We start from the raw sequence: 20,457 nt of genomic DNA, 5'->3' as shown, positions 1-20,457 counted from the left end.
ATTAACGATTCCTAAAGTTAACGAACAAACCGGGTGCATTTCTTTCTCCCAAACCAGAAAAAAAGAGAAATGTGAAAAATTCGATAAAGTCTCGAGTTGAAAATATATCACGATACCATTATGTTGAATAAATACAGACGTATCTATACACCATTTTATTATAATTATTAATATTAAAATTCATTACATTAAAACATACCAATGTCTAATGATATAAGCGTACGAATTTGCCTAGAAGCAATTTTTCTACGTGAAAAATGTTTTTTTATTTCTTTATAAATAAAATTTATATAACACACCTGTATATAATCGCAAGCATAGAAATGAAAAAGCAAAAATCACTTAGATCCTTTCATTTTCTTCATCGGGTTGAATTTTTTCGTGCTTTATCGTTACAAAAAATGCTTTCGAGGGGAGAAAATTGTTGTGAAAATGGTAAAAAGTGATTTTGTTAAATAGTGAATAGAGGAAAAATAAATGAAAATAATAATTGATTAGATTTCGTTGACGTGTTGATGAATATTGTAGGCACGTCCACCTCTTCGTGACTCTCTGGGGACAAATGGTGCTTGACTCTTAGCAATTTGGGGTGTTTCCATTGACTTGGGGAAGATGAAGGTCGTCTGGCCGTCGTTGACAGGTCCAATCCTCGCGGATTCTCGCATTATGTTGTCCTGGGCACTGAGGAGCCGCTTGAAACGCTCCTCGCTGCGCTCATCTGGGGTTGTTGAGTGGGTGTTACCCAGGGCTCTGCCTAATCTCCCTTCCTCGCTGGACTCCTGGCGAACTGCTGGGGCCTGGGTGGACTCTTCCTTCTGGGCGTTGGTGATGTTCAGTTTGGGGTTGAGATTCAGGAACCATTGGGAGAACAGGGCGAAACCCTGCTCAGCTGTGGAAGATACTGCTGCGAGCAGCTCCTCTGTATTGAGACCTTCCTCTTCTTCGTCCTCCGGGGTCGGTGGAGTTGTCTCACTGTTTCCGGCAATCAAGAGACGAAACGATTTGAATTATTGATAATTATTAGGGAAAAATGGGGCAAAATGAAATAAGCGAAAGACGACTATTTGACGCAATTCAAGTAAAACAAGTGGGCAAGTACTTTCAATTGTGTTAATTGTGGTGCCTGTTTTTGCTAATGAATTAGCAATATGCTTCCGAATGGATATTGCCTTTTCATTGCACTTTGCCATTAACTGATGATATACGTCCCCATATGACCCTTATAAACCCCCATAAAACACCCATAAGACTCCCATAAGACTACCTTGCGCCAACCTTGCGCCCAACCTTGTGCCACCACTGCACCGACCTTGCGCCGACATTGGACCAACCTTGGGCCAAATTTTTTAGAATAATCAAAAAACTAAAAGCGCAATCGACACCATCTTCGAACTCGGTCTGTATAACATAAAAACGCATATTTCTAGCCCAGATTCGATTGATTCAGATAATTATTTTAGAAGTTATCGTGAAAAAACTGAATCGGTCACATACACACATACACACGCCCATACATACATACATACGGACAGGGTCTAAAAACATCAGATTCGGACTCCTGACCCCCAAATTCATCTTCACGAAGAAAACTGGAAACTTAAATTCGGAGGAATACAATGCTTCCATTCGGAAGAAAAAATTTTTTATCAACTTTTGTTCATGAACTTGTTGTTATTATTGGGAGTAGGTACTGATGAGAATAATGATTTTCTATTTGGTAGAAAAGAACAGGCGGTACAAAAAAATCACTGATATTCGAACCCCCGATATGGCGTAGCGACTACCTCCACATATGAATCCCACTCCCGTTAGATCTCGGTCTTGACGTCAACTAGTCGGCTTGACCCCTGACTCTCCAGCAGCCAAACTAAGACCTCGTCATCGCTGAGTCTATGTTCTCTTCTCATTCGAAACTCCCGAAGGTTTTTCATATATTTTTTATATTGAGACGACAATATTAATAATTTTCACCAATTTTATCTACAGTTCTCTTTTCAAGTAATATGAAATACTTCATCTATAATTCAATTGATTAGATTAGGGCGATTACACTTTTCTTTTTTTATTCGATTGAAATTCAGCATCACATTTCCCTTTTTCCGCCTCTGGGTCTCCCCCTGGGCCTTTCTCTGGACTTTGGATTTTGTTGTTTCATTTTCTTTTCAATTAATCCATTGACAAAAGCTTCTCCCGTCAAAACTTTGCAATCATTTTCCATTCTAATAAATGGAAAATTATTATTCTCATCAGTACTCCCAATAATAAAAAAATTCAAAATTTTGTTTTGCTTGAATTGTGTCAGTCGTTTCATTTTGCTCCACTCTCCCGTACGATTTTTGCTTCCGAACGAACGCATTGTATTCGTCAAATCCGAAATTTTCATTTTGGGGCAGGATGAATAATTTTGGCCTCAGGATTGGAATAAGCTACTTAGCTTTTAGACCATGTCCGCATGTGTCTGTACGTATGTGTGTATGTTCTAACGAAATCGCTAGATTTTTCTATTAAATTTTTTCGTGCGTGTAGGGAAAGGTAAGAAATTTTAACGTTGGGGCAATGAATCATTGAATCAATTGGTAATGTGCTAATATAGCAACTCCAACGAATTTTTCGAGGAAGCTGAATTATTTCGTCATCCAATACAAATAGAAATTGAAATCAGGAAAAAAATTGAGTTGGACTCAATTAGGTAAATAACTTGAAGGGGGTGACTGGGTCAAATTTTGGCCTTTGTGGGGTTCATACCAGCTGCGTCCGAGTCTCGAACCCTGGGTAATGCTAAGTGCTGGTGAGGCTTGATACTTTGAAAAATAAGTGCTTCACTACACGTTGAATTTATATGAACACCTCATAATTGAAATTTCATAAACTGCTTTTAGAAGGGAAAGCGCAGAAAGGGAAGTCCCATACATCTACACGAGCATCCACGTTATTAAGTGTGATGGCTCAAAGGAGGTTAAATTCATTTATTGCAACTAGGTTCCGACAAAATATCCGTCAAATTACTTCAAATTTAATATAAAAAAGTTGATATTTACCTATCAATATCCCGAATGAGTAGGAGGTGCTATTCTACCTAATTACCAATCAATTTAAAATACATCGTCGTAGAAATTCCATTCAGAAGCAGATTGCTAATTAATAGCAAAAATATATTGACTGACTGAAATATGTTGTGACGAATTTGAGCCGAACCATTTCTATAGAAAATATCTTAATGGGATAAGTTGTACAGAAAATTTGAATTCTATCGATTGTTCCTGTAGACGATTACCGATTGAACATTTCTCTTTGAAAAAGCAGGAAAAAAATCATAGAAAAAGTCTAGAGAATTTTATAGAAAATTCTATTAGGTTTTGGCCGATTTTATTGAGAAATTTACTGCTCATTATTTTATTATTTATAGCTTTACTGCGCATTATTTTCCTAGAAAATTTCCAATCGAAACTATTTTATAGAAAAAATGAGTAGAATTACATCTTTCTATACAAATTTTTATAATGAGGCATTTTCTATAAGAATTAATTTGTTCAGTGTTCCTCACACCATTTTTTCCTGTTTTCATTTAAAAAACAAAAAAATAGAAAATTTGAGGCGAAGCATTTCTATTGACGATACGTCATCAGAATAACTTGTATAGAAGAATCTAATTCTACTGATTTTTTCCATTGAACATGAAAATGTTTTTCATTGAACATTTCCATTGAAAAAAAAAACACGCAGATTATCAGCAGAATGTTGTCAATCCAAATCCGCCAAAAATTATAATAGGAAGTTTAACTAAGATCCAACAGTATTTTCTAGCGAATTCCCTAGATTTTTTTATGAATTTTTTTCGCACGCGCAATCATTTAAACCAAAAAATGACCTGATTTCAAGTTTGCGAAATTTCTAAAATTCATAATTGTTCATTTTTTTCCCAACTTTAAAACACTTTGAAAATCCTTAGAAATTCCATAGAATTTCAAAGATTTTCAAAGAGATTTCAAAAACATTTCCCAGAATTTAAAAAACTCCCTGACGAGAATGGGGAGGCGATACTCCCCTCGATTTATCCCACTCTCCCAATATGTTAAGGGGAGACTACTATGAGTTTTCAAAGTCATGGGCTATTGGAATTGGCATAGAAATCCAAAAGCGACTTCTGGTGATAAAAATTTGGTACTCGAAATTGAAACTCCAAAATTAAGGGTCACAAGGGTCATGAGGGTGAGAATAACGGTTACAATGGTCAGAATACAGGTCACGACGGTCAAAATAAGAATCATGAGGGTCACAAGGGTCAGATTAAAGGCTATGTGGGTCAGATTAAGAGTCGCAAAATTAAGGGTCAGAAGGGTCAGATTAAGGGCCCAAATAAGGGTAACAAGGGTCAGATTAGAGGTCTAAATAAGGGTCACAAGGATCAGGTTAAGGGTCACAAAGGTCAGAGTAAGGGTCCAAATAAGGGACATGGGGGTCAAAAACCAAGAGTCAAAAACTAAGGGTCACCCCGGTCAAAGTAAGGGTCACGAGGGTTCTAATGAGGGTCAAATTGAAGATCCAAATGAGGGTCAGATTAAGGATGACAAACATCAGATTAAGTCCAAATAAGGGTCATGGGAGTCAGAAACTAAGGGCCACAAGGGTCAAAATAAGGGTCTCAAAATATTACATTGTAAAAATCCAAATTGACTTTTGGTGATGAAAATTTGGTGTTTGAAATTAAAACTCCAAACTTAAGGGTCAGAAATGAAGGGTCGAAATAAGGGTCACGAGGGGTATAATGAGAGTCACGAGGGTCAGATTAAGGGTCACAAGGGTCAGAATAATGATCATGGGGGTCATATGGGAGTAGCCTCCTTATTTTTTTAATAAAAAAATTGCACCATTCATCTAGAATAGGCCACAAAATATTTTTGCTTATTTTACATGAATGGCACAGATTTTTATATTAAACAAAACAAAATTAGCTGTGGGAGTCAAATTTCAGAAACTAATTCGTAATTATTTTTTTACACATTTTTTCAAAAATTCCGAACACTCTGTAGCTCTAAAATTGGAGGCCCTGGACTGGTTTTAACATTTTAAGCGTGTGCGGAGCAAACGAGCAATAAACGATTAATTTTTTCACTAATTATTCGTTTTTAGATATATATAATCGATCTTCAATCCATGAGAAATCTTACTCCAATCGCCCGCAACTCTTAAAACTTATTGAGGAGAGTAGTCTCCCCTTAATTTCAGTGATCATAATTACACTATTGACGACTGAATCTGCCGGACTCCCTGGTTGAAATTAAAGCAGCCCATGTGGTAAGTAGCCTGGGGTGTTCGCATTAGAGCGGGCTCCACAACGAGACACCCGTCGTGGCCTAAATCCTGATGTTTCATTGATGTGAATTTGGCACAGAGTTGAGCTAGGTCTGATAGGAGATTCATACACGTCGGTTTATTTGCTGCGTCCGCTGTAAATTAATAAATTTTATCTCTCAACATCCATTATTACAGTGATATATTTCGCTTGACGATAAGTTCCTTAAAATCTAAATGAGCCACTGAATTTTTCGTGAAGCTCTTCTTTGAAGATATCAGGCACGAAGAAATTTAATAAAAAAACTTGACGAATTCGTCAGAAAACGCTGTTGGATTTCTATTGAACTTTCTATTAGGTTTCGATCGATTCTATTGAATGTTCAATAGAAAATATTCAATAGGAAAAGTCAAGAGATTTTTCTATACAACTTATTCTCTTCAAATATTTTCTATAGAATTTCCTCGGCTCAAATTTTGTAAGATTTTTTATTCATTCTATTTTTCTTTTCTTCTCATTAAAAAAATCAAACGAAAATACTTGGCAAATTTAAGCCAAGGAAATTGTATAAAAAATGTTTCAATAGAATAAGGTATACCGAAAAATCGAATTCTACTAAATATTTTCTATTGTACATTGAAATCAGTAGCGAACTGGTAAAACGGTTCAAGTCGACTTATCTCCCAGTTGAGTTTTTGAAGAATATTTTGGACTCTAAGCGAGATAGCGAAATTTTCGTTATCACATTTATTGTAGCTCTCAATCGGCGCTACAAAAAAGGGTATAACAAAAATTTTGCTATTTCCCTTAAAATCCGAGATATTCATTGAAAATTGGTCAATAGTCTAAATTGACTTGTACCGGTTTACCACTTCGCTACTGAAATAGAATCGGCCAAAAATTAATAAAAAGTTCAATAGAAATCCAATAGAATTTTCTAACGAATTCGCTAGGTATTTCTATCGAAAATTTTACTCAACACAAACAAAATTAATTTCAATTTTTTCCGCATCCATTCGTTTTATCTTCAATTGAAAGTCTGATGCTGTTTATAATACCATTAACTTTCNTTGAATTTTTTTGGGGGCGGGGGGGGGGGGGAGAATGGATACCCGCACGAAAAAATTTCTTAAAAATCTATTGAACTTTTTTTGAAGATTCGAGTGGTTTTCGGGCGATTCTCTTGAAGAATTCCGCAACTTCATTGAGGCGCGTTTTTTAATAGAAAATGTCTAATAGAAACTATTTAACAGAAAAAATTAATCGAATTTTATTTTTCTATGCAACTTTTCTATTCATACATTTTCTATAAGAATTTCTCGCCATACATTTTCCAAGTTTTTTCCACTCCATTGTTCTTCTCTTTTCATTAATAGGAAGAAACAAAAAAAATGAAAATTTTAGCCTAGGAATTTCTACAGAAAATATCTGAATATGGTACGTCGTAAAGAAAAATAGAAAAATTGGAGAAAGAATAGATACATACATGCGCGAAATTTCATAAAAAAATCTGACGAATTCTGCAGAAAGCTCTATTGAATTTCTATTAGTTTTTGGCCAATTCTATTGCAGAATTCAGTAGCCCCACTGATACGCGTTTTTTAAATAAAAAATGTCCAATAGAAACTATTTCTATACTGCTTTTTCTATTAACACAATTTCTGTAGAAATTTTTGAATATAATTTGCAAATTTTTTTTCCGTTTAATTTTTCTTCTCTTTTCACGATAAAAATTAAACAAAAAAGCTTAGAATTCTATAGAAAGTATCTCAATAGAATAAGTTGTACAGAAAAATGGAATTCTATTGTTTTTTCTATAGAATATTTCCCATTGAACATTTGTCTATAGAAAAAAAAGTGCAGATGAACTGTGGAATTTTTAAATTAAATCGGCCGAAATTTAATAGAAAGTTCAATAGAAATTGAACAGCATTTTGTAGCTAATGAATTATTCTATTGACTTTCAATTTTTAGAGGGGGGGGGGAGGAAAGAGCAGAACGAATAGATACATACACGCACGGAACAATTTCGTAGTAAAACCTAACGAATTCTATAGAAAATTCTATTAGATTTCTATTGAACTTCTAGTGACAATTCTATTAGGTTTCGACCGATTCCATTAAAGAATTCCGCAGCTTAACTCCGTATTATTCTATGCGAAATATCCAATAGCAACTATTCTATAGAAAAAATCAGTGAAATGTCATCGTTCTATCCCACTTTTTCTATTCAGACATTTTCTATAGGAATTCGTCAACACGAATTTTCCAAGTTTTTTCACTCCACATTTTTTTCTTTTTTCAACAATAGAATAAAACTCAAAAAATTTAAGTCGACGAACTTCTGTAGAAAATATGTCAATAGAATAATTCAGTAGCGAAGAGGTGAAACAACTCAAGTCGATTTAGGCCACACCTGAGTTTTTGAAGAATATCTCCGAATCTAAGGGAACCACCAAAATTTTCGTAATTGCCTTTTTTGTAGAGCTAATTGAGCAATATAAAATATATTTTAACAAAAATTTCGCTATCTCCCTTAAATTCCGAGATATTCATTGAAAACTCGTCAATAGACAAAATCGATTTAAACCGTTTTACCACATCGCTAGGGAATTCATATAGGGGAGAGTGGGACAAAATGAAACCGTCAAAAAAACGACTGTTTGACGCAATTCAAGCAAAAAAAAAATCTTTTTCTTAAATATTTTTTTTATCAACTTTTTTTTACTATTGGAAGTACTGATAAGAATAATAATTTTCCATTCAATAGAATGGAAAATTATTGAGAAGTTTTGACGGGCGAAGATTTTGTCAATGGATTAATTGAAAAGAAAATGAAACAGCAAAATCCAAAGTCCAGAGCAAGGCTCAGGGGGAGACCCAGAGGGGGGAAAAGGAAAATATGATACTGAATTTCAATCGAATAATCCATTGACAAAATTTTTTCCCATCAAAACTTCTCAATAATTTTCCATTTTACTGAACGGAAAATTATTATTCTCATCAGTACTCCCAAAAATAAAATAAAAAATTTTTCCTTGAATTGCGTCAAACAGTCGTTTTTTTGACTATTTTATTTTGCCCCACTCTCCCCTGAAAAACCCGAATTTTATTGTCTTTTTCTATAGAATATTTTCCGCCAGACATCCCTCTTCGTATTTCTCCCTACAATCTTCCACAATTTCATAGAAAGTTCAATGGAAATCCACCAGACTATTCCCGCGAATCCGCCACCTCTCCCTACAAAATTTGTTCGCGCCTGTAAATAGTTGAATTCCCCCTAAACTCAATAAAAATAGAAATACTTCCCCCCTTCGGTTCGGGAAGTCAACAAGAAAAACGAATATTAACCAATCTTAATGGTGGCATTGTGCACAGGATTGTCTCCATAACTCATATGCAGCGAGACATTCTTATCCTTCTGTTTGATATTGACACACGCGGGTCCACCCAGGTCGATTGTTGACGTGAGATTGAGGTCGACGCAGCAAAGGCATCCCGATGTCTGACACAAGCACTTGGACTGGGCTGTTGATGATCTCGCCTCACTATCGCGAATATCCCACGACAGAAGTGTCTCTAAAAAATCCATGGAAAATAAAATCAAACAGTTGATCCCGAATCGACGGGCAGCAGAAGCGAACATGAATCATCTCACCGAGTATTCCAGCGGAGGAGACTGCGACGACCGCACAGGAGAGAATGATCCAGAGTTTGACTGTCATACTGACTTGCCAACGATGAAAAATGGAAATAAACTCGAAGAGACTTCCGAAAAAAAAAAATGAAAAACCCTCCGGGAGAGACCCTCTCACAGACTAAATATTCCCACGAAATACGAATAAAGGGAGCGTTCCATATAAACCCCGAACAGACCCCGAATCACTCGACGAACAAACTCGTCAGACGCACGTTTCACTCTTGAGGTTTGCGCTAAACCTCAAGTTTTCAAACTTCTTGGTCTCCTTAGTTCCTTATTCACTGTTTGTACCTCATCACGATTGGTCCAATACCCCTCAAACTGGGGAGAGGGGAGTGGTACAACGTCATTGGACGGGCTCTCTGATGCTGGAGGCCAAAGAACTTCATCTGGGTTACCGGGTGACCCCTTTACAGGGGTACTATACTGTACTTAGTAACACGAGCGTGTATGAATCAAAGAATAACACCTTCGTGTTTCCTTTCTTCAAATGTTTGCATTCATTATTTTCATCACTTCAACATTACACGTTGAAAAATCATTTTGTCAGCCTGGCAAATACTCGCTTGTTGAGAGATGATTAGGGGAGGCTGGGGTAAAATGGACACTTTTGACTTTTTTAAAAATGTTAATGACGGGTTGAAATGTTGATAAAATTTCATAATTTTTATTTCAATACAAAGGATCCCCGTCAAATGATCCCCGAACAAAATGATCCACAACAAAATGATCCTCCACAAAATGATCCTCGGACGACATCAAAAGTGACAATATACTCGTCTATTTGAATAATTAAAACATTTTAACAACACCTATTAATAAATCAATTATAATATATAAATACTCCATAAATACATTAATTCCTGAGGCATCATTCCCATCACAAAATTGAGCAATAATCGACCTATTAATAAATCAATTATAATACATAAATACTCCATAAATACATTAATTCCTGAGTCATCATTTTCATCACAAAATTGAACAATAATTTTCCACATAAATACATTAAACGCTATTAACAACACGACACTATTAACAGTCTAAGTCATCAATTTCTTCACAAAAATTTCAACAACCTGAGCTGTTTACATTTCAATTTATCGATTTTATTTAAAGGAAAATAGTGCAGTATGGATGGGAAATATTCTCGTTACTACTATCGCTCATATCATATTGTTGGGGATCATTTTGTTGCGGATCATTTTGCTCGGGATCATTTTGGAGAGGATTTTTTGACCGGGATCTTTTTACCGGGATCATTTGACGCGATACCCAATACAAACAACAATTCTTTCCCTGTGTGATGAGCTTAAAATGATCTCAATTAATAAATTTGTTTCTGACTTATGAATAATGTTAAAAAAGTCTAGTGTCCATTTTACTCTCACAGCTGTAGACAAATTCTTTACCAAGAGTAACCCCCGCATATAACCGACGAATATACAGTAAAGCAATGGAAAAACCAAATGTATGAAACCTTACCGATAGTGTAAATAACCCCGCTATGGATTCTATATTTTGAAGCAATAAAAAAATAGTGGATTTTAAGGGATAACAGAAGGTCACCGTTTCCTCGAAATTTCCAAATAAATTCTTGCTCAAAGTTATTAATATTGTTGAGTTTAAGGAAGTAATAATTCGAGGTCAATCAAAGGGGCGTGTCTATTGACAGTTCTCAGGAATAAATAATAAATAAAGCTGTCCCAAACATTATTTTACAAAAGAGGGGAAGAAGATAGATTAAATCATTCGATTCGGTAACAATATTTTTCGAGTCTAAAGCATAATGATGTTTATCATCGCCTCCTGGAGATTAATGTGCTTCGATTTGCGAAAATATGGATAACTTTCGGCAGGAAATTTGTTCAAAATTTTGGTAAATTAGCGGCATTTTATTATCTGATTTCTCGTACTTTTACTGATAATTAATATAGCAACTCGTACAGCTGCATATGGAATGCCGATTGGGGAGGTAAAGTTAATTTCCACTCACATCACTTCATTACAATAGTTATAATAACAGCTCTCTATATTCTTCGTCATCACCACACCTCACAAAATGTTTCATCCTCATCGCACTCCCAACAAGTTAAAACCGATGATTTTTCCTATTTAATTATACGATACCAGCAGTTAGCTCAATTTTCTGTTTTCTCTTGTCCCATATTCTGCAATTAATCCTTTGTATATAAAATGGAAAAACCAGGCACATGTGATTGCCAATCATAAGCTTCTTGTGACGCTTTGCGTTGAAAATAAAAATAATAAAATAGCAATTCGTTTGTTAATCTAACTAAACATGTTCCTCAAAAATGAGCAAATCAATTCAGTAGCCAAGTAGCAAAACGGTTTAAGTCGAGTTATCTCGCAGTTGAGTTTTTGAGGAATATAGATAGCGAAATTTTCAAGATTACATTTGTTGTAGCACTCAATCGGCTCTACCAAAAAGGTTATAACAAAAATTTTCCTATCTCCCTTAGATTCCGAGATATTCATTGACAATTGGTCAATCGTAAAAATTGACTTGTAGTGTTTTACCACTTCGCTGCTGAATTGTCGTTGCCCTGGGATAACCCTCTTGCTATTCTAACAAATCAAACCCGAGCGAAGACATCCGCTTCCGTTACCCCAACGAATTATTTTTCTACGTGCAAGAATAAAAAAATTTAATAAAACAGATGACGTTTTCTTTATTTAATTTTTCGTAAATGTTTTTCTGTACTTTTCCGAAATTTATTAAACCAATTCATTAATTTAGAATTCAAATGGACTTGTTTTTTTGTCTATTAGAAACTATATTTATTGGGACAGCTTCGAGGGATTATATTTTTTAGGATGAGGCGGGCATTCTAGAATAGAATTCCTCCGATGATTGAGGATTTTCATTGTACGAGTCAAGGTGAACCGCTTCGGGCATCAACTTTCTTCGACCCACTGACCGGAGAAAGGGGAACTTACAGTAGCCCATACCGAAGACTCCTTAGTTTCGGTTCTATATCTATTTAAAATCTCAAATTACCTTCGCCTTTCCCCTGTAATTTCATCTAAGATTGAATTTTGTAATGGAATTTCGTCGAAATAATGGGACAAATTGGTAGTTTCGGTTCATTGCCTCGGGTTTCAAGGATCCAACACCGGAAACGATGATGTGGGACTAATGGAGTGGATAATTAATGGAATTATGGGTTTGGGAGAGCACATCGATTTATTATTCCCAGCGTTCGCCTTCTCGACATTAGAATATTACTTGACTAAATACTGTGCTCCTGGGGTGGAGGTAGGTTTGACCGACTTTTCAATGGTAACGAGCTCCTTCAGAGGTGGGGAACTTTCAGCGGCATCTTCAGTTTAACATTGGCCTTCGTAACATTCAGAGTTGAGGAGTACTTGGAGTACAATCGAAGTGTTAGACACATTTTTCTAGTGTTTACTCGGGCGCCTGGATTTTTTTTCAAGTGAGTCATTTTTTTTCATTCGTTTTTCATTCATATTTTCATCATTCTATCATTTATTCACACCATTCTTCAGATCTTAATTGGAAGAACAAAATTTATTGTCTTAATTTTCAATTTGTTATTGTTTTTTCATCTTTTTTCATTAAGTTAATTGATAAATTAGTGGGAAAATTACGGGATACGTATGGGATATTTGAAATAATTGGTCATTCGGAGTAATTTCTAAACCGAAATGTTGAGCGAGAAATGACAGACAAGCATGACAAACCATGCAGTCAAACACGCACTAGACATGGCATTGACCGCGACCGTGATGTAGGCCACGGAGTCGAGAGGCTTAGTCCCCTCTCTATTTGAGTGTCAAAGAACTGTACAGTATTTTTGAAAATTTGACCAATGACTAATGGGAAAGGGCTGTCGAAAAAGGCTTTCACATTCTGCTTTTTTTATTTCTCTTTTTCTCGTTCTGAATCTCGGGGGTCATTACTCAAGTGGGTTTCCATTGTTCAATTATTACTGTCGTCATGGGTTCGGAAACAGTCTCAGAATGATTTAATGACTTTTTACAGGAGAGAACAGAGGACTGACATAGGGAATAACAATGCGACTGTCAACTGTGTTCGAGCTGTTATTGATATTCCTGTTAATCGCTTTCGCTGCGTATGGACGAGTCATCGGTAATGGAAATTTATACTTTAATGGGATAGCCTAGCGAATTCGATAGACAATTCTATTGGTTTTTTACTGGACTTCAATTGAAAATTCTATTAGATTTTGGCTGATTTTATTGAAGAATTCGGCAGGTTTACTGCGCGTTTTTTTAAAGAAAACTTTCAATGTAAAATATTTTATAGAAAAAATTCCTAGAATTTCATCTTTCTATAGGAATTTTTGTATCGAGACATTTTCTATAGGAATTCCTGGACATTAATTTTCTTAGTTTTTTTCACTCCTTGTTTCTTCTCTTTTCATTAACAAAATCAAAGAACAGAAATTGGAAAATCTGAGCCGAAGAATTTCTATAGAAAATATCTCAATGGAATGAATTGTATAGAAAAATCGAATTCTATAGAAAATTCTAATAGATTTTGGCGGATTTTATTGAAGAATTCAGCGGATTTACTGCGCGTTTATTTAATGGAAATTTCTAATGTAAAATATTTTATAGAAAAAATTCCTAGAATTTTATCTTTCGATCGGAATTTTTGTATCGAGGCATTTTCTATAGGAATTCCTGGACATTATTATTATTTTTTTTCATTCCTTGTTTGTTCTCTTTTCATTAGCGAAATCAAAGAAAAGACCTTGGAAAATTTGAACCGAAGAAATTCTATAGAAAATATCTTAATGGGATGAATTTTTTAGACAAATCGAATTCTATAGAAAATTCCATTTGATTCCTATTGAACTTCTATAGAAAATTCTATTAGATTTTGCCCGATTTTATTGAAGAATTCATCAGATTTACTGCGCGTTTATTTAATGAAAATTTCTAATGTAAAATATTTTATAGAAAAAATTCCGAGAATTTTATCTTCCGATACGAATTTGTGTATCGAGACATTTTCTATAGAAATTCCTGGACATCATTTTTCTTATTTTTTTCATTCCTTGTTTCTTCTCTTTTCATGAGCAAAATCAAAGAAAAGAACTTGGAAAATTTGAGCCGAAGAATTTCGATAGAAAATATCTCAATGGGATAAATTGTATGAAAAATCGAATTCTATAGGAAATTCTATTAGATTTTAGCCGATTTAATTGAAGAATTCCGCAGCTTCACTGCGCATTATTTTCCTAGAAAATTTCCAACAAGAAACTATTTTATAGAAAAAATTAGTAGAATTTCATTTTTCTATACGAATTTTTTACAATTTTTTTATGAATATCGAGACATTTTCTATATGAATTCCTCGACATGAAATTTCTAAGTGTTTTCCACTCAATTTTCCTTCTCTTTTCATTAAAAAGTGGATCAAAAAAACTTTGAAAATTTGAGCCGAAACGTTTCTATAAAAATATCTCAATAGAATAAATTCTATAGAACAATCAAATTGTATTGATTTTTCCAATGGAATGAATTCCAATAAACATTTCTATTCACAAAAAATGCGCAGGTAAATATAATATAGCAAAATATATATAATATAGCTATAGCAAAAAAATAATGGAAAATTCAGTACAAATCCAATAGAATTTTCCCGTACGTGGTGACTAAGCTAATGCCTTTTTTCAGATCGCAATGAGACTTCGTTGTACCGAGTTGCGCGAGCCACAAAACAAAATTTCGGTGTATCATTCATGTCTCTTAAACAGGCGACGGAAAATGTCAACAAATACTGCACCTGCAATGAGAATATCTGCAATTGCTGCAGGAAATTCCACATTCCATTGGTCAGAGTTCAAGGACCAGGTGAAAACCCTCTCCCTCATCGTGCCATTTAAATTTCTATGTAAATTGTAAGAAACCTAACGAATATATTGGAATTTCAGGGTGTGCCTCTCTGCAGTACTTGAAGGAGAACAATCTCGCTGTTCAATTGAGTTTTGGGAAGAATATTCTAACCAGCACAGTTATCAGCGGTAAGAGTGTAACGTTGTAAAAACCTATGGAATTCCTAAAAAATTTACTCGAATTTATTACTAATTTCCGAAATCACTGAAAAGAAAATTAAAATCTCTGGCAAAAAATTTAATAGAAAAGCCTAGCGAATTCACTAGACAATGCTATTGGATTTCTATTGAGTTTTCTATTAGTTTTTGGCCGATTCAGAGTTCACCCTCTGGTTAGAGGGAGCACTATTGTAGAGCGATTAGGAAAAGTTAGTCACGTACCCCCGTTGTCATAGCACGGCCATGAATATTAGTCTGCGGCCACGGGCATAGCCATGAAATATCATTGGCCTTTGAGGACGATATGGGGGTCCATGGCCCCAAATCTTAAGTCTTCTATGGCCTTGTTGCTGGGCCGACATTTGTTGAGGAGAGTGGGGTGATCACAAGGGTCAGACGGGAGAGGTAAACGTAATTATCGCAAGGGTGTAATTGGGGTGATGAATTGAGTAATCATAAGGGTCACAAGAGAGAGACGAACGAAGTTATCGCAAGGTTCTAATTGGAGTGACGAATTGAGTAATCGTAAGGGTCACAAGAGAGAGACGAACGAAGTTATCGCAAGGGTCTAATTGGAGTGACGAATTGAGTAATCGTAAGGGTCACAAGAGAGACGAACGAAGTTATCGCAAGGGTCTAATGGGAGCGATGAATAGAGTAATCGCAAGGGTCAAAAAGGAGGGGCGAACGAAGTTATCGCAAGGGTCTAATTGGAGTGACGAATTGAGTAATCGTAAGGGTCACAAGAGAGAGACGAACGAAGTTATCGCAAGGGTCTAATGGGAGCGATGAATAGACTAATCGCAAGAGGCAAACGGGAGACACGAAGTTATCGTAAGGGTAATTCGCTTCCATTAGATCCTTGAGATAACTTCGTTTGTCTCCCTTTTTTACCCTCGCCATTACTCTATCCATCGCTTCCATCGGACCCTTGCGATAACTTCGTTCGCCTCTCCCTTTTGACCCTTACGATTACTCAATTCATCACTCCAATTAGACCCTTGCGATAACTACGTTTTCCTCTCCCATTCGACATTTGTGATCACCCCACCCCTATTGGAGGGAGCACTATTGTACAGCCCGCACTATTATTGCAGGACTAGTTTGTATCACTTAGCTTGCTCGGGGGTCTTCGAGGTGAAGTAAAAACTCTCGAAGATCGTTCAGCGACTCGAGTGGAAATTTAGTTAAGTAAGGTACTGATCCTGACAACCTGATATGTAATCAGTTACGGACCAGGCTATAGGATCAGGGACTAAATGGGCATGTAACACTTCTTAACATCCTAATAGGATCAGGCTGTGAGATCCAATCCCTATCAGGTAACCCTACGAGATCCTGATGCAAATCACCTGATCCTAGTAGGAGAAAATGTTCACTATTAGAAACTGATGTGATTTAGATATCATCTCATATCAGAATATCATCTCAGAAGGTAATATTCTGATCAGCATCTGATCAGTACTTCCGGATCCAGCGTAGCTAAGGTATTTATCAGGAATTTATAGGGTACTGTTCAGGTTTTGGATTCGGGTTCTGATCAATTATTAATCACAGCAGTTTCTTTTTCATTTGATTTTATTTTGTACGGTGCAACTTTTAATCCTCCTAACCTTACAATAAAGCAAGAATATCACTCAATAAATAGATTGATAATATTGATCATTCTTGTCCCACGTTGCCCGGAAGAGCATCCTTTGGATCCTGTCCGTCACCGTCAGCCCCCGTTCTATTTTCTTATCCCCATGATCGGCAGTTATTAATAGTTCGTCCGAATCCCTGAACGAGTTTTCCATCTTTGTACTCTGCAATCTTGTTGTTTCTGGCTTCTCTCTGAAGTGTGTCTGGAAAATTCATAAGCGATGATCATAACAATTTTCAAAATCAGTTCATCATTGTAAAAGTAATGAAAAATACCTGTGATGCAAGGCCATATAGGTAGTTCACTGAATATATTCTTGTCCTTGGTTTTTTTTTTTGAGAAACAATGCAGTAGGACATCTTTGAGTATCGGAGGCTTTAGCATGTAGCCAATATTTTTTGACAATGATTTTTTGTAATTGAGTTTGCTGAGCATCGCAACGCACTGAAAAAAAAACATGAACTGAAAACCTTGGAATTTACGCGAAAGTCATGAGAGAAAAAAAAGGCAAAATCTTACAATTTTTGGGCAAAAATGACAGTCTTCTCCCAATTTTGTGTTGAACTCCTCGAATTTGTTGATATCCTCGCAATAGTGATCCTCTAACGTGACACTTGGCTGGTCCTCTCCAGGCACATGGCGGTTAGCAACCAATGAAGCTTTGATCTCCTCCTGGCCGTCGTGAAGCTGTACTAGTTGACTTTGTACCTGGCCTAATGCCCATGTCAAGTTACGCAGATATTTGAGAACTGGATCTGATTGATCAAAATCTCTTTGTGAATTTGCCAGACGATCACTCTCTTCTTCAGTGAACGTTGGCTCGTGATGACTAGGATAACCTTCTGATTTATTAGAATCATCACTGGATTCAGCACTTATTTCCCTTAAACTCAATTCCATAGTTTTGAAATTCTAAAAATTCATCCGAAATACACAAATTTGTATCCGTATATTCGATTTGCATCAACTCCTCATGTGTACCCCAAAAAACCCCATGGCACTAGTCGTGAGTAGGGTTGGGCAAGGAATAATCCCTCGTGAAATTTAGTCACGAGGGTTACTGCAGTGATACTTGGATGAAGGGGTGGTTTTCTACCAGTTATTTACCTTTTTTACCATTTAGAGGTCAATGGTAAAAAAGGTAAATAGAAAACTCCGATTTTCAGTGAACCACCCAACCCTGGTCGTGAGCGATATTTTTCCGTAGTGATTTTCACTTTTACGAGTTCGAGGAAGGGCTAATACCAATCTCCGGACGAGGAGAAGTGAAGAGCAGTACGGAAAAAAAAATAATCTCTTGTTAGAGGGAGCACTATTGTAGAACGATTAGGAAATGTGTACATCGGTGAAAAAACATAACAATGATGATAATAAAATAAACTTGTCCTACTTCCTTGCAGGCAAGAAGCCCCGAGCGATCTGTGTGCCAATGCCGGGAGGTCTGACAAAATTCTGCGGTCGAATCTACTCGATCGAGCGTGAAGCCCAGGACCACTTCAAAGCGTGTCTCGGTCTCGAATTGCAGTCGGCATCCGAGCTCGAAGCAAGTCTCCGTGTCAGTTGCTTCAGATTCGGACCCGACGGTCTCCAACTCCGTCCAGCGGAGAGTCTCCCAGTAATCGACCCCCCGAAGCCAGACGCCGAGGATGATGACGATGACGACTACGACATCTTCGGCTTGGACGACGAAACGGAGAGCGATGAAAACCCCCCGGCGAAGAACCCCCAAGCCCCCGAGTCCTCCGACGATGATGACGATGACGACGATGACGATGACGTTCTGGGCTTCGGCGCCCTCCTCGACATCTTCACGGGAGACGACGATAGCAGTAAGAAGAAGACAACAACCGCAGCTCCACTTCTTCCCTTCACTATTCCATTGATAACAAAACCATCTCCGACAGTTTCGTCACCCCCACAGCCTATGAAACTAACGAAACCGACGGAGGAGATTCCTCTGGAGATGAAAAACCCGACGAAAATACCGCAGGTGCTGAGTACTGCACCGCCTGAGAGCGCTGAAGTGGTCGAAGAGATGACTGATCAGACGGTCAAGGACGAGACGACAGAAGTCAGTGAAGATGCAGCTGTTCCAGAGGAAGCCGTCACGGGAGAGCAATCCGGAGACGTTGAAGAGTCCACATCAGGTCCAGCACCGGAGGTAAAGCCACTCGAGGAGAAGCCGCTGGAGCCCTCGGACCCCACGACGTCCCCTGAAGTCGCCGCAACGGTGCTCACCCCCGCGAAAACCGGAGTGAAGAAGCTCGTGGGGATAAAGACAGTGAAGAAACCGAGTCTGACCGCCAACAGCCCCAACGCCATCGTCAGCGACGCGAAGCCTCTGTCGAGACCAACGAAGCCGGACCCGACTGAGAACTCCGACGAGGACGAGGAGGACTACATCCTCGCGAGTGACTCGGACGAGGAGGACGACGAGACCGAGAACACGGCGGAGGAGTCCGAGGCGGAGGACGACGAGGAAGACGAGGGCGAAAACGAGAGCGAGGAGGAGGAGGACGCGGCGCTAGCTGCCCTCGTTTCAGACGACTCTGAGAACACCAAGGACGAGAAAGTCAGTGATAACGAGACCTCGAAACCGGAGGAGGACGACGCGGACTATGGGATGGGGCTTGCGGAGCTCTTGGCGAGGAAACAATCATCGAGGAGACAGTGGAGTGGACGACAGAGTAAAGTCATGAGATTGTAATGAGTCACTGGGACCTTGGCATTTTTGATAATGCTTACATGAATTTTCTACAGATTTTTTAAATGATAAGGCAATTAATGGCGTGAATGTTCAGAAAAATTTCAATTTTCAAGGTTATATGACGATTGAATCACCCAAAAATGTTGAAATTCAAATGGAAGGTTCTCCGAAGGTGTCGGGAGTGCAAAAAATCATGAATTATTAACCAAAAGGGGACAAAAAAAGGACAGCTTCAAAAATTTGTTCCTTTTTTAGGAACCGCATGGAAAGAGTTAAAGATAATCTGAAAGGGATAAATAAGTTTTTTAAATGTTCAAAAATTCGAGGTGGTTGCCAGGTGTGAGTGCCGCCATCTTGGATACTCCCTCTCTCTGTCGTGGGGGCTTCAAAGATGGCAGCACCTCCACCTCGCATTTTTAACCATTTTTAAAAATTATCTATCTTATTCTGATGACTATCAACTCACTGCCTCTGGTTTCTATGAGAGGAAGAAATTTTTCAAGCCATCTTTCTGATTTTTGCAACCCTGGTCATCGCGCTTGAATTGAAAAAATTCACTCATGAAAGTTTTGATTGATTATTGATAATTAATTCATTAGTTTATTTAATGTTCAGTAAAATTTGAATTTTCAAGTCCATATAACAACTGAAATCATCGAAAAATGTTGAAATGCAAACGAATGTTTCTATGATCAAATGTTTCTCTCATAAAAATATCATGAATTCTCAACCAAAAGGAGATGAAAAAATCTAAAGGATAGCTTCCAAAATTTAGTCCTTTTTTAAGAAATGGATTAAACTAGTTAAAGATGATTTGAAGATGACTAATTTTAAAAACGTTCGAAAATTTGAGGTGGTTGCTAGGCGCGATTGCCGCCATCTTGGATACCCCCTCCCTATGCCGTAGGGGTTTCAAAGATGGCACCGCCTCCACCTCGCATTTTTAACAATTTTTTAAAATTATTTACCCTATCCAGATGACACTCAACTCACTGCATCCGGTTCCTATTAGAGGAACAAATTTTTTAAGTCATCTTTCAGATTTTT

The 20,457-nt window shown here is 37.2% G+C and overlaps 2 protein-coding genes across 2 annotated transcripts; one reads left to right on the top strand and one right to left on the bottom strand.

The window, feature by feature from the left end:
* Positions 1–140: 140 nt before the first annotated feature.
* Positions 141–9,220, bottom strand: LOC107037756. The gene is made up of 4 exons (XM_015256486.1): positions 8,952–9,220; positions 8,645–8,872; positions 5,240–5,447; positions 141–972 (listed from the first exon to the last, which is right to left on the bottom strand). The coding sequence occupies exons 1-4, from the start codon at positions 9,016–9,018 to the stop codon at positions 495–497; spliced, it is 981 nt and encodes a 326-aa protein (XP_015111972.1). The 5' UTR covers positions 9,019–9,220; the 3' UTR covers positions 141–494.
* A 3,832-nt stretch (positions 9,221–13,052) lies between these two features.
* LOC107037679 (nucleolin) lies at positions 13,053–19,687 on the top strand. The gene is made up of 4 exons (XM_015256339.1): positions 13,053–13,128; positions 14,685–14,861; positions 14,942–15,031; positions 18,104–19,687. The coding sequence occupies exons 1-4, from the start codon at positions 13,053–13,055 to the stop codon at positions 19,408–19,410; spliced, it is 1,650 nt and encodes a 549-aa protein (XP_015111825.1). The 3' UTR covers positions 19,411–19,687.
* The last annotated feature ends 770 nt before the right edge of the window (positions 19,688–20,457 follow it).

Source organism: Diachasma alloeum, unplaced genomic scaffold (assembly GCF_001412515.2).
Source record: "Diachasma alloeum isolate Michigan unplaced genomic scaffold, Dall2.0 Dall_scaffold_00269, whole genome shotgun sequence".
NCBI lineage: Eukaryota > Metazoa > Arthropoda > Insecta > Hymenoptera > Braconidae > Diachasma > Diachasma alloeum.
This window is presented reverse-complemented; position numbering and strand designations above follow the sequence as displayed.

Excerpts from the sequence above, each read along its gene's own strand:
- LOC107037756 (XM_015256486.1), bottom strand. The coding sequence starts at position 9,018 with ATGACAGTCAAACTCTGGATCATTCTCTCCTGTGCGGTCGTCGCAGTC. Across the intron at positions 5,448-8,644 it reads CAATGCCACCATTAAGATTG|CGGACGCAGCAAATAAACCG; the intron begins GTTAATATTCGT and ends ATTAATTTACAG. Across the intron at positions 973-5,239 it reads CAGATTCAGTCGTCAATAGT|TGAGACAACTCCACCGACCC; the intron begins GTAATTATGATC and ends TGCCGGAAACAG.
- LOC107037679 (XM_015256339.1), top strand. The coding sequence starts at position 13,053 with ATGCGACTGTCAACTGTGTTCGAGCTGTTATTGATATTCCTGTTAATC. Across the intron at positions 13,129-14,684 it reads TGCGTATGGACGAGTCATCG|ATCGCAATGAGACTTCGTTG; the intron begins GTAATGGAAATT and ends GCCTTTTTTCAG. Across the intron at positions 15,032-18,103 it reads AACCAGCACAGTTATCAGCG|GCAAGAAGCCCCGAGCGATC; the intron begins GTAAGAGTGTAA and ends ACTTCCTTGCAG.